Below are 14,166 nucleotides of genomic sequence, written 5' to 3' on the forward strand. Positions count from 1 at the left end.
ATGTATTTTTTTCTTATCTTACAACCAAATTGCTGCATCAACTAATACATCAACTATATTAAAGCTAATTTATACCAAAATATAAAGCAATAAATGGATGAATTTTCAAAGCGTATGATTGAAAAAGAAATAAGCAGTTTAGCCTGCTCTGGGTCTTCCAAAGAGTAGCTTGGTGGTAGTATCCGAAGTATCAATTAGAAGGTCACAGTACATGTAGGTTTCATTCTTATTGGGAGCACTTAGTATTCTTTTTTTCTCTGAGAATGCCTGTGTCATTTTCTGGATACATCAGCATTCACATGACTGTTGTTTTTGTTATTGTTATTATCATCACTGTTATAGTTTCTATCATTAAATCTGTTAGTATACATTTATGTGTTCATATACGTGTGTAGGTCTTACTTGTGTTGTTATGTTGATAATTGTATTTATTTCTTTTATGTTTGATATTAGGTGACCCTGAGACGCAAAGAACACCTTCCTGGGAAGTAAATTCATTGTCAAAAATGGTTGAAATAGCCGTTGAGGGAAGAAACAAGACTCTTTACTGCCTTGCTGTCGGAAGGTGATCTAGTTATAGATGGTTTGCCAAAAAAAATTTAATCCCCTTCACTCCAAAGATCTTGATATCAGTTATTTCCAATCTTTTTTGTAATCTCATTGGCACTGACATGTCCTTGTACGTGTAATTTTGCTGAGTGTTTTTTTTTTCTGACAAATTTGTGAATCACTTATCTCAGGGTTAAAGTTTTCAAATTGCTTATAATTTTTTTTGTGGTTAAAGCTGGAATGAAAAGTATCATGCAGCAGTAATTTGGTGGATTTCTTTGTTTTTGATGACATTGGGAGCTGTAAAGTGTAATCTGATTAACCTGGACCACTGTTCCTTCAGAGACTAGGAGATCCATCTTGTATTCTGATATGATTGTCCATGATTTGTTTGCTCTTTTTGGTGTAGTTTTTCCATGCTGTTCTTTTTTCTTAACCCTGTAAGACCCAGAAGTGATGGAATATGTAACTTCTTCATTAAATATCCAAATGTTATCCAGTGAACAGGTGGCGACAATACTCAAACTCATCAGTTAGAAATTATTTACAAAGTAATGCATAACAGTTAGAGAGGCGAAAAATATTACAAGTAACAATCAGATCTCATTATTTTAAGGGTAAAAACAACTTTGACTTACTATTTTTAATACTCAATACTTTATCTTTGAAAACTTCCAGGCCAGCTCCAAAAATAACCTGGAAGAGAGATGGTCAGCCGATTACAAGTGGGCAAAATAACTATGACATCCCAGACTTGTTCTTTGGACGGCAGTTGATTATCATGGACGTAAAGGAAGACAAACATGAATCAACAGAGTACTCATGCGAGGCAGTGAATTCAATGAACAGTGGGAACCCTCTGAGTCACAAAATAAATCTGATTGTTGAAGGTAAGCATGGTGATGCACATGGTACATGTATGTTTGATTGTACAGTCAACTCTTTTGCTAGGGGACACCCTCAGGAATTGGATGTCCACCATGACGAATATGGCCATAATGTGGAACTACCAATGTTATACTAGACTATTGATAATATCAAATAAATAGACAGTTTGCCCTATGGAGACAATATGGAAATTTGATAAAACCAGTTCCCACTGTTGTGTTTTGTCAGAGGTGGTATTTTTGTTGATTTGCAATTTAAAGACAAATTTCAGTGCAAAATTCAATTATTGTGTAGTGAGTGTCTTCTTATGATAGAGCATAAACAAAACAAAAGTCCAATTTTCACTTTCAAAAGTGTCCCTTTCTGCTCATGAAAGATTTCTGTGTAGAGGAATGTGTAAATACCTCGACTTCATACCAGAATATTATAAGCAACAAAAGACTTTTTCTTTGTTAACAGACATGTCTTGTAGGTGCAACTAAACATGTAACTATAGTGGGGGTTGAGAGCATTACTTTCAATTGAGAATTTTAAGACCACCACCCCCCCCCTCAGGTGTTTAATCAGTATTTTTACTCCTAGATCTCAATTTTAATATCCTTGATATTTATAACGTTTAATTTTATGCTTTCCTTGTAGCTTGTTTTATGTATTCCAATCATAATAACCTCCTTAATTCCTAATGCTTTTGACATGTACTCTCTTTTCAACTCATCATCAAATTCATGCACACGATACTCAGAATGATAGAAACTGCTCTACACACTATTGCAGAACTAATATCAAGAAGTTTACAATCATGCACCGAGGTCCAAAGGTTTGGAATTCCTTACCAAATGAATAAATGAATAAGCTAAAGAATAATTTTCTTCCTTATCTGGCTAGTCGCTCCACGGTGGGAGAAAGCTCCTGTTTCGAAGTTGGAGGTAGACATTCGAGGGAATGGCTCATTGCATTGTAATGTATATGCTGATCCTGTGCCATCTTTCAAGTGGTACAAAGATGGAAAGATAATTCCCTCATCAGAGTAAGTAAACAATGGCTGAGATGGTGGCTTTTTTACTCAAACATGTACTGTTTAGAGGTGGAGCCTTTCTTACATGCACATAAGTTATATGCATGGAGAATACTGTAGTGATTTGATCAGTGCCCCCATTACAATAAGTGCCTTCCCTCTGGTTTGTGCCCTGCTTGAGTTTGCACCCCTATTTAGTAGGGACCCTCATCCCATTAAGCTCCCCCCTATACCAGCGAATGCCCATATCCAATAAGGGCTCATATTGTGTCTCAGTGATAGCACTGCCACATTAAATTCCCATCATAGCAGCCTATTGTGTAACTCTCTGTTTTGTTTCAATGCGAATTGGCAATGTGGGTGACATTCTGCTAGGGCTTTTTTTTTTTTTTTTTTGCCCTAAGGCATAGAACTGGACTCTTCTCTTATGAAGAAGTGATCAGATTGCTGGGAGAAAAAAGTCAGTTAATTCCCTATCTTGACTTCCACAGTCAACATGTCGTAATAGAAAACGACAAGTTGAGGATCCAAAATGCTAGAATGCAGGAAGATGGTGTTTACCAGTGTGTTGCGGAAAACAAGCATGGAATGATTGTATCATCCACTTGGATCTATATCCGCGGTGAGTAACTGAAGTTTTTATCATTGACATCCTAACATCAGAATGCTTATTCTCGATACAATATTGTATGCATTTTGCAAGGTGCTGACAAGGAGAATTTGTGAACAATCAAGAGCCTGTTAAGTTGGTGATCATTTCCATTTTCTTCGTGACCTTATGCGTGATTCAGGGTTGCTAGTCAAACATAGAGGATCAAAATGTTAATTCAAACAACTTTATGCATTTAAATAACTGTGATTTGCATTTTTTCTTTTCAGCTAAAGCACCAACGTTTTCCCAACCACTGGGTCCCTTTTACTTGTTCAAAAATAGTCAAGGCGTTCTAAAATGCGAACCAGAAGCTGCTCCTCCTCCAACATTCAAGTGGTTTAGAGGTGGTAGACAGATCACAACTGGTGGACGCTACACTGTTCAGGCAGATGGCGTCTTGTTGATCAATGATGTTACTGAGGATGATAAGGGCGAATATCGTTGTAAAGCCAAGAATTTATTGGCCGAGGTCGAGGAGAAAGGAGACGCAATTGTTTATGGTAAACATGTCATGATATAGCATAGACATTGCTGTAGGATTGCTCACGAATATCGCCCCACGGATTACATGTGTATCAAGCGTGTTTTCGTGGGAATTGTGCACACTTTCATATGCTTGTAGTGGAGTGGTGCGCTGCGATAGCTGAATTACACGTTCAAATTACACGCGTGAATTACAAGCATGAGTTGCAGAAGTGTATGTTCGAACGTGAACCGGGGAATACTTACATGTACTCTCCAACCGCGCTGCCTCACTTTCACAAATCAGGATGTGGTCGATCAATAAAGTGGAAGTTAGGGATTAGTCATTGAAGTAAAAAGCGTGGCAAGTCCTTGGCAACTTGCCACTGCTGATTTAATCCCTTTGAAGGTTGGAAATAGCTTTTATATACTTGAACAGGAAGGATAAATTATCTTCTTTTTCAAGAAAGATTTTTGATAGGGAAGTTTTGAAAGGGATCTCTCACGCAATCTTGACGGGAACAACCTGTCCAGAGAAAGAATTAAAGTATTGTTTGGTTCTGTTGGATTAACCTTATTACTCTATAGATCTTACGATGTTAGTTTTTAAGAATTTGGTATTGGATCAACTAATAATCCCCTAAGTGATGCTTTCTCTATTCTCATCACTTGTCTGCTTAATATTGTATTGATATTGTAAGGAGAAATTCTGTCGTAGTCACTCATGTAAGTTAAAGGGTTTATCTGTTGTTTTCTTTGGCACAGAAAAAACACGAATTACAGTTAAACCGGAGGACAAGGTTGTTCCAGAGCGCGTCAACATCGACCTTCGTTGCCGAGCAGTGGCCGATTCAAGACTGGAACTAAAATATTACTGGAAAAGAGATGACGCAGTTGTTGAGTACAACTCAAAGATAGAGTGGTTAGAAGGAGAAAACGTTTTAAAAATTTCTGATATAAGTGTTAACGACGCTGGCATTTACACCTGTGTCGCTTACACGCCTGAACCTAGGAAATCGGAAGACAAGGCGTCAGCTGAAGTTAATATTAAAGGTTTGTTCTCATCAGTGCATCAAGTGATTCAAAGTTTCAACGTCCCCCCCTCCCACCCCCCACGGGCATTTAAGCTTTTTGAAGATCGTTTCGTTCCGATTGTGGATACTCGAACACGGTTTGTCAGAGGTAGTTATTGACAGATCTAGAAGTAGAAATAGATGTAAGAGAGAAAAAAATCCCAGTCCTTAAGCGGTTAATTGGGTCAACTTTTGATCACTAACTTATCTGCAGTATTTAACAGCATCTCCTTTTTTATTCCCTCTAGGAGTTCCGTTCCCTCCAACGAACCTCAAGATAAATGAGAAAACGTGCATCAATCGGACAACAGTACTTGAATGGACTACCGTACCCTCCGATGATGCTCCCATTTTGCACTTCTTGATTGAACAGGAATCGAACCATGAACCGGATGTGTTTTATCTCATCTACAATGAGACAAACCCAAGTGCAACATCCCTCACGCTTAAACTTACGGGCTGGTCGACTCTGCGTTTCCGTATGAGAGCTGTAAACAGTTTTGGCCCAAGTCGTCCTAGTTTATCCACAGAGCCTGGAATTTGTAGAACATCTCAGTTAGGTGTGTTTGTTTCTGTGTGCGAACAAAGCGGTCAAACGCAATGCTTGCGCGAGGGGATCATTTTTGGGTGCCCGTGCCCCAATTTCCTGCATTTCGTAGGAACCACCTCTGTCTCGCAAAATAAGCGAAAGAAATTGGAACTTCCATAGAAATCCGTTAAAGGAAACAAAACTAGGGAGAAGGAAAACTCGAGATTTTTCGAACACAAAGCTTATTCGTGACTTCTGCCTGCTTTCCTTACAGCTCCAGAGAAATTCCCAGAGAACTTGCGTGGAGTACCAAAGAGGGCTAGTGAACTTGATATTGCTTGGACGGTAAGTACCTTTTGATTGGCCGAAGCTCACCACGTGACTTGAAAATAACCCTGGATTGCTTTGGTATTGCTTTACTTCGCTCTGTGATTGGTCCAGGAAACTCGCGCCACTTTCTCGACCAATCAAATGCAAAACTAAAACCAGTCACGACTTGGTCGCCCGCGTTTTCCCGCGCTTTCTGCCATTTGATGATCTTTAATTTGAGTTCTCATTGGCTCTTGGACGTATTATCCTTTCTTCTGATTGGCTGCTGTGATAACTTTGGTTTTAGTTTGACGACACTCGATCGGAAAACGCTCTATTGTAGAATTTGCACCAATTTTCATTTGAATTGAATAGAAGAATTAATTTTAATTTGGCAGAAAATGCCAAAGGTGTACTGGAACGGACCCGGATTTTACTATTTCTTGGAGTACAAAAAAGTCGAAGAAACGGCGAGTGAAGATGCTCCTGACAAATGGAAAGACACCAGAATCCCCGCTGAAGCGTCCTCCTTTAAAATCGACGATCCTGGGTACTATGAGCTTTGGGAGTTTAGGATTCGCGCCGGGAACAATTTGGGTCCAGGACCCTTCACTGCCATCGAACGATCCCGTTCTGGCCAAGATCCACCTCAAAGCCAACCGAAAGATGTGAAAGTGGGGAAAACACAAGCGCGCAGTGTGGAGCTTTCATGGCAGCCTGTTGATGCCCCGGCCAGAGGAAGTGTCGATGGATATAGGGTAAGGGACTTAACTTACAGTTAGCCTGGTCCAGGCGTTTTGTTCGTAAAACGAAGCGCGTTAGTACACAAGCGATTGAAGCGGAGAAGTAAGAAAAGGGAGAGAGGTCTGGGTCGGGTCGCGTAACGACTCGTATCTGAATTTTTCGCGCCGTTCACTATTTCGCTTCGGTTTCTCCAACTGAAAGCCGGGAACAAACTACTTTCCAGACTCAAAACCAACATTTCTATATGTGACAGTCCGAACGAAGGCGATAATGTGGATAGATTAAAACAAATTTAAACAATTTAAATACAGATTCATAGACGGATAGATGTACTGTATTGTTTAAACGTAGCTTGATAGTGTCGACTTGGAGGCCCCATCCTCGATCGTTAAGAAAATCGAGAATCGCAGATTAGTTGCGAGGTTTGATTTTCTTGGCTGTGAAAAAGTTAATCGCGGGTCAAGTTCTTTGTATCTTGATTTGATGTTTGTAAACTCTGCTTAAGCCTCGATAGTTGTATTTCCGTGGAGAAAGTAACTAGGGTCGTGTTTCGAATCTCGAGTCGTCGGAGTCGTGGAACTTCTAACTTAAGCTCCACTGATAATCTCTGAAGGTCTCTTATCTTTTCTTGTGTGTAAAACTTGCAGATTTTTTACTGGGGCACGAGCCTTTTGGCGAATACAAGGAGAAGAAGACGAGCCATTCCAAGCTATGCGAACTCTACCGATGTAAAGGGGCGAGCTACCTCTTCAACGACAGTCTTAGACCTGAAACCTTACACCTCTTACACAGTAGCAATAAAGGCTTTCAACAGCGGAGGGGAAGGCCCAGCAAGTGATGAAACATATTTTTCCTCTTTGCAGGATGGTACGTTTAAGTTATCTTGCAGTAGCTTAATAGCCCATTTCCGAATTACCCTTGGCCTCTTTTTCAAAACGAGGCCTGGTGCTCAACCATTCTTGTGAAAATGAATTTAATTTGCATGTGAATGAAAACTTATTATCATATGAAAGGATGAGCACCAGGACTCGTTTTGAAAATGAGGCCAAGGGTAATTCGGAAATGGGCTGTTAGTTTATACCGCATATGCGCGCCTGCGCAGTGAACATATATTTGAGCGGGAATTTGGAATGAGGAAACAGAACAAGGAAATGTATTTAATTTTAGCGTCCTTAAGATCATCGAATAAAAAAGTGATGTCAGATTAGACTGAAGTCAATTTAGGCAAATGCAATGCAGCGGTTTTACAAATGGGGTTCTTGGGAGGTCTATAGAGGCATTGAAATTGCTTGTTTTGTTCCCCGCGTCCAATCGCATTTGAGCAGGTATTCAATCCAGGCCTTCATTACAAGGGTTATGATGTCGGTCCGCTCACGGAATAGTTGCACCCCTTTTGCCTTATTTTTACTGCACCCACTTCTAATACTAAAAATTCACTGTTTTTTCACTTATGTTGCAACTTGGCGTGTGTTTAAGTTTTAGTCCCTGGACCCCCGTCAGATGTGAAAGTGTACTCATTTGCGTTGTACATCCTGGTCACGTGGGAACCACCTGTAGAACCCAATGGAATCATTACAAATTACCGAACGGGATCTGCTAAATACGAGGGTTCAGAGCCTAAAGACACGCCAGTGGAGATGACCGAGCTAGAAGCTTCGAAGAGGAGGTACCTTATTGGCAAGGAAGTAAAGCAAGAAGAGCTGACAAACTATGTTGTAGAAATACAAGCCAAGACCGAACCGGGTTACGGTGAAAGTGTGAGAATACCCACTAAAACAGTCGAAGTTTCTGGTAAGTCACGACAAATTTGGAAAATTACTTCGATTACAGCGGACACTCTCGGGAATTGGAAAAAGTGTCCGTCAGAAGAAGTGACCGTCTGCGAGAATTATTTCCCTCAGCGGACGCCAAAGAAAAGGAGGTGGATTTCCGTTTATACGGAAGAGTATTATGTCAGACTCTTGTTAAAGTCAAACGAACGGAGAGCTTGCTTTCTCGCGGAGAAATGGAGGTTTCACAAAACTGATCCTCATAGTTGTGTTGCTCTGTCATAAGGTTGATTTGAAACTTCAAGACAAGTTTTATTACCTAGAGTTCATTATTATCGATGGGGTGTCCGCTCACGAGGAGAGCGCTCAAATAAGGAAAAAATCCAATTTTCTATATCACAAGTGTCTGCGTCCTTTCACAAGAGAGTGTCCGATGTGCAGGGTTGTCCCTAATCGCCGGCTGTCGGCGAAATTCGCCAGATGAAAAAGCAGCGATTGCCGGCTACATTTTGGCAGGCAACCGCTTGGTAAAGCTCAACGAGCACTCCGAGGTTACACACTTACAATCGTTCATCAACTTTACGCCACCTCACTTGAAATTTCAGCCGGCAGCGTAATTTCTTAGCTACAACCTTGCTGTGTAAATACAGAGTTTGATTGAGAGTCATTTAAATTGTCCGTAAGTAGAACTGTCAGCTTACGTGTCCGTGAGCGGAGAGTTGACTGCGCTTGCACGATGATGAACGCATTAATCTTATTTATATTTTTCATCCACAGCACCTGCTAAGCCCAAAGCTCCCACAGTTGAACCAACAGCAATTGACAAAGTCAAGGTTACTTACGAGTTTGATGTTGGTGGAGGATACACCCATGAATTCCTTGTTCAGTACCGACAGAAATGTAAGTTGCACCCTTGCATCAGTATGTATCTTCTTCACAGTGTACCTTAAACATTTTTTAAGATTCTGACTGGAGGAATTTGCTTAACTATCGAGGGGCTAACTCTCGAAACGTCAGCTTCAAAGACTATACGCGGTGGCCAGTTTACATTATCAGCTAAATTATCTTTTTATACTCCTACTATTGCAACACATAGAAAGTTACATGAACAATAAACTGATTTCTCTATGTTGTTGTTGTTGTTGTTGTTAGTGGAAGTTGAAAAGTTTGTTAACTCATCGTGGGTCAACTACTTGGGAGATATACTGGATAAGGAGATTGATGGTCTGGAGTCTGCCTTGTACGAATTTAGGACCATCGGAAGAAACGATCAGGGAGAAAGTCCGCCGAGTGAAGTCACTGAAGCCAGACCCATCCCGGGAATTGTGAGTAAGTTCGACACGTACTTTGTGTGTTTGTACTAGAGGTCGGGTTCGAGACTTGGATACCAGCGGACTATCAGAGAAATCTGAAGAAATGGCGGCGGGGGAGGGGGGAGGGTTTACTTGCGATTGACTAACATCTCATGCAGGGGAGTGAAATTGCTCGTGGTTTTACAAATGGGGGTTCTTGGGAGGTCTATAGAGGCATTGAAATTGCTTGTTTTGTTCCCCGCGTCCAATCGCATTTGAGCAGGTATTCAATCCAGGCCTTCATTACAAGGGTTATGATGTCGGTCCGCTCAAGGAATAGTTGCACCCCTTTTCCCTTGTTTTTACTGCACCCACTTCTAATACTAAAAATTCACTGTTTTTTCCCTTATGTTGCAACTTGGCGTGTGTTTAAGTTTTAGTCCCTGGACCCCCGTCAGATGTGAAAGTGTACTCATTTGCGTTGTACATCCTGGTCACGTGGGAACCACCTGTAGAACCCAATGGAATCATTACAAATTACCGAACGGGATCTGCTAAATACGAGGGTTCAGAGCCCAAAGATACGCCAGTGGAGATGACCGAGCTAGAAGCTTCGAAGAGGAGGTACCTTATTGGCGAGGAAGTAAAGCAAGAAGAACTGACAAACTATGTTGTAGAAATACAAGCCAAGACCGAACCGGGTTACGGTGAAAGTGTGAGAATACCCACTAAAACAGTCGAAGTTTCTGGTAAGTCACGACAAATTTGGAAAATTACTTCGATTACAGCGGACACTCTCGGGAATTGGAAAAAGTGTCCGTCAGAAGAAGTGACCGTCTGCGAGAATTATTTCCCTCAGCGGACGCCAAAGAAAAGGAGGTGGATTTCCGTTTATACGGAAGAGTATTATGTCAGACTCTTGTTAAAGTCAAACGAACGGAGAGCTTGCTTTCTCGCGGAGAAATGGAGGTTTCACAAAACTGATCCTCATAGTTGTGTTGCTCTGTCATAAGGTTGATTTGAAACTTCAAGACAAATTTTATTACCTAGAGTTCATTATTATCGATGGGGTGTCCGCTCACGCGGAGAGCGCTCAAATAAGCAAAAAATCCAATTTTCTATATCACAAGTGTCTGCGTCCTTTCACAAGAGAGTGTCCGATGTGCAGGGTTGTCCCTAATCGCCGGCTGTCGGCGAAATTCGCCAGATGAAAAAGCAGCGATTGCCGGCTACATTTTGGCAGGCAACCGCCTGGTAAAGCTCAACGAGCACTCCGAGGTTACACACTTACAATCGTTCATCAACTTTACGCCACCTCACTTGAAATTTCAGCCGGCAGCGTAATTTCTTAGCAACAACCTTGCTGTGTAAATACAGAGTTTGATTGAGAGTCATTTAAATTGTCCGTAAGTAGAACTGTCCGCTTACGTGTCCGTGAGCGGAGAGTTGACTGCGCTTGCACGATGATGAACGCATTAATCTTATTTATATTTTTCATCCACAGCACCTGCTAAGCCCAAAGCTCCCACAGTTGAACCAACAGCAATTGACAAAGTCAAGGTTACTTACGAGTTTGATGTTGGTGGAGGATACACCCATGAATTCCTTGTTCAGTACCGACAGAAATGTAAGTTGCACCCTTGCATCAGTATGTATCTTCTTCACAGTGTACCTTAAACATTTTTTAAGATTCTGACTGGAGGAATTTGCTTAACTATCGAGGGGCCAACTCTCGAAACGTCAGCTTCAAAGACTATACACGGTGGCCAGTTTACATTATCAGCTAAATTATCTTTTTATACTCCTACTATTGCAACACATAGAAAGTTACATGAACAATGAACTGATTTCTCTATGTTGTTGTTGTTGTTGTTGTTAGTGGAAGTTGAAAAGTTTGTTAACTCATCGTGGGTCAACTACTTGGGAGATATACTGGATAAGGAGATTGATGGTCTGGAGTCTGCCTTGTACGAATTTAGGACCATCGGAAGAAACGATCAGGGAGAAAGTCCGCCGAGTGAAGTCACTGAAGCCAGACCCATCCCGGGAATTGTGAGTAAGTTCGACACGTACTTTGTGTGTTTGTACTAGAGGTCGGGTTCGAGACTTGGATACCAGCGGACTATCAGAGAAATCTGAAGAAATGGCGGCGGGTGAGGGGGGAGGGTTTACTTGCGATTGACTAACATCTCATGCAGGGGAGGTGAATTGCTCGTAGTTGCTTTGTGCTACAGAGGGTGGGATAAGTTCCGGCTGTTTGCGCCTCTAAGCTCGAGTCTTGACTTTACTGCTGTAATGATAGGAACATTCTGAGAGGTTTGGGACGGATAATAGGGATTTCTCTACTCGAACTGGTACAACCTGACTGTTCCTTCTTCCCCCAAGCCTCCTATCACCCCTCTCCTCCCCTCCCTCGCCACCCCCCACCTTAGAAGAGGGAAACAGCGGGAAGTTGTGAATGATTTGGTACAAAGTTGTTCTCTCTTTATCACTACAGCTGGCCAAAGAACAACTACCTCGATACACCAGAGTGCTTGGTTTATTGCCTTGTTGGTTCTTATGTATGAAACGCAAGACAACAACCCACCCATCCCACCCCAAGGGAGGGATGGGTGGGAAGTTAACGTTTCTTACCCCTTACCCTGCAGGAGACGGGACGTCCATTTATTCGTCCCTATCCGAGAAGAATAGAATATCTAAACTATTTCTTGACGTTTTAGAAAGGCAGCATATTCTTCTCAATTATTTTAAGACCTTGAGTGTTTGTCCGGCCGGGGCTCGAACCCTCGACCTCCCGCACATCAGTCCAGCGCTCTATCCATTGAGCTAACTTTAAGAACAGGCGTCAATCACGGGTTAAAATAATGCACAACAGGGATGCCCAAGGCCATTCCGGACGGTAACATGACTATTATTACAGGCACTATCGTTGAGATTGATCTAATGACCACATTTATTTCACACAATTAGCCGAGCAAGTTCCAAGAGCCATTCAAGGTTCCAATTCTTTGTGGTATCACATTGGTGGATTAGTGGCGGTGGTGATTGTCATTTCGCGGATTGCCTGCTTTTTCTGCAAGTGTCGAAGGACAGGTGAAGCTCAGTTGTTTTGTTTTATTTTAGCCACCTTTGATTAGAGTAACAGAAGCTAGCTAATGCTTACATATACTTTCTTTTTGTTTATGTCACCCCACACTTTAACTGTTTCCTCGATCTTATCCTTTCAAGTCGAAAAAACAATGAAACGACCAGGCGGAAACTACAATTTGTTAATTATTATTGTAATAATAAGAATAATTTTTGCAATATTATAATTAACATTGTTATTTTTATCATCATTATTGATATTGTTATGATTAATGTCGGTATTTTGAGAACATTTGTCAATTCAGCTGATATTTGGTGCACATTGAAATCATGCTGCCGTTGTATAGCAATTTTAAAAGAACACTTGCTTAAATACATTGATAAGAAGTTTTTCCTTCTTTGTCTCCTCTCTTAATTTTTTTCGATTTAAATTGCAGCTATGGCTCTGTAAGTCAACTACTTAACCTTTTGTTCATCAAATTTTTACTCATGCCTTAATCCTTTCCAGGCTATCCCCATATTTATCAGTCACCAACATCACTATTTTTTTCTCGTTTTTTTGTGAAGCATTGTTTTCAGTTTGTCCAAAAAATTTCAATGTATTTCTGACCCCCCTCGTGACTTACGACCTTACATGATGATCGTAACAAAGATGATATCATTTTACTTTTATGATAATAATTATGCCGGCATATTTAACTTTCATAAATTGCTGATAGAATCAACCTTATTCGTTCGTTTGTTAATTTTTTTCTTTCTTGTCTCAAAGTTTCTATGAATTCCACCTGTTTGTATCCCAAAACTCAATGTTTTTTAAATTTGAATTTAAAGTATAATTTTCCGGTTTTTAAACAACTGAAAAAGTTTCCGTAATTCATTTTAACAAACAACGGGGTAGTTTTTTTTACTCAGTCCGATCTGAGGAGTGTTCTTACATAATGAATAGTTACGAGCGTGTTTTGTGATAAGTTAGGTCTCTAGTTTAGTGATAACTTTGTCTTCTCATCATCAGCAAGGGCAATTATCTCGGTAAAAGTCGGGGCAATCAATAAAATTACTAGCAAATTAATGATTTTTTTGCTTTCAAAAGCAAATTTTTTTTTATCACCGTTCTTTGTTTTAACCCCGAAAGTATGTAACGTTTCCACTTTTCAGCCCTGATCAAGAGCAGGCAATTCAGATGGAGCCATTGAATGTTGAGGTAGATGGATGGGAGATTGAGGTGAGCCGCGTCCTGCTTCAAGAAGTCATTGGGCGAGGGGCGTTCGGAGCCGTATGGAGAGCTCTCCTGAGTTCACCGAATGGAAGGCCTGGAAACCGAACAGTCGCCGCTAAATGCTTCACGCGTAAGATTCCTTTGATTCGTTATGTTGATACTTATATTGATTCCAGGGGTAGATTCTAGAAAGTTTAATACGGAGAGGGGGTCCAAACTTATCTCTCGACCAACGCACAACCCCCACTCTTCTTCGCTCACGGATATACACTGAACAAAAGGGAGAAAAGGCAAACAAATTGATAAAAAAAAATCAGCCAGTTAGGCGATCTTGTCATTGCAAAACGTTTTGTGCCGTGTATTTGTATTTGGAGTGAGATGAGGGGTGGGCCCGGATCTTCCCTGTGAATCCGTCACTGGATCCACTAGCTAGAGCTTATTTTCCCCCTGAACTATGTTTTGTTAAAAAATGCAATTATTTCCAACAGAACGTGACTTATTCCCATTTTTCCAGTGGTAGACTGTCTCGGGTTGAGGGGGGCATTCCAACAGACTGAGTGGACGGTGGTTTTCGATAGCAT

The 14,166-nt window shown here is 41.0% G+C and overlaps 1 protein-coding gene across 1 annotated transcript in view; it reads left to right on the forward strand.

Moving 5' to 3' along the window:
- LOC111319650 (fibronectin type III domain-containing protein) overlaps positions 1-14,166 on the forward strand; it is a 49,957-nt gene that overhangs the window by 22,567 nt on the left and 13,224 nt on the right. The window contains 19 exon segments of the mRNA XM_088760007.1: positions 454-565; positions 1,228-1,439; positions 2,323-2,464; positions 2,944-3,074; positions 3,332-3,604; positions 4,332-4,619; positions 4,888-5,199; positions 5,443-5,513; positions 5,876-6,235; positions 6,869-7,088; positions 7,704-8,012; positions 8,768-8,890; positions 9,143-9,319; positions 9,717-10,031; positions 10,787-10,909; positions 11,162-11,316; positions 11,319-11,338; positions 12,253-12,375; positions 13,525-13,715. Of these exon segments, the coding sequence (XP_088616133.1) occupies positions 454-565; positions 1,228-1,439; positions 2,323-2,464; positions 2,944-3,074; positions 3,332-3,604; positions 4,332-4,619; positions 4,888-5,199; positions 5,443-5,513; positions 5,876-6,235; positions 6,869-7,088; positions 7,704-8,012; positions 8,768-8,890; positions 9,143-9,319; positions 9,717-10,031; positions 10,787-10,909; positions 11,162-11,316; positions 11,319-11,338; positions 12,253-12,375; positions 13,525-13,715 (3,657 nt within the window).

This window comes from Stylophora pistillata, chromosome 5 (genome assembly GCF_964205215.1).
Source record: "Stylophora pistillata chromosome 5, jaStyPist1.2, whole genome shotgun sequence".
In the NCBI taxonomy this organism is placed as follows: Eukaryota; Metazoa; Cnidaria; class Anthozoa; order Scleractinia; family Pocilloporidae; genus Stylophora; species Stylophora pistillata.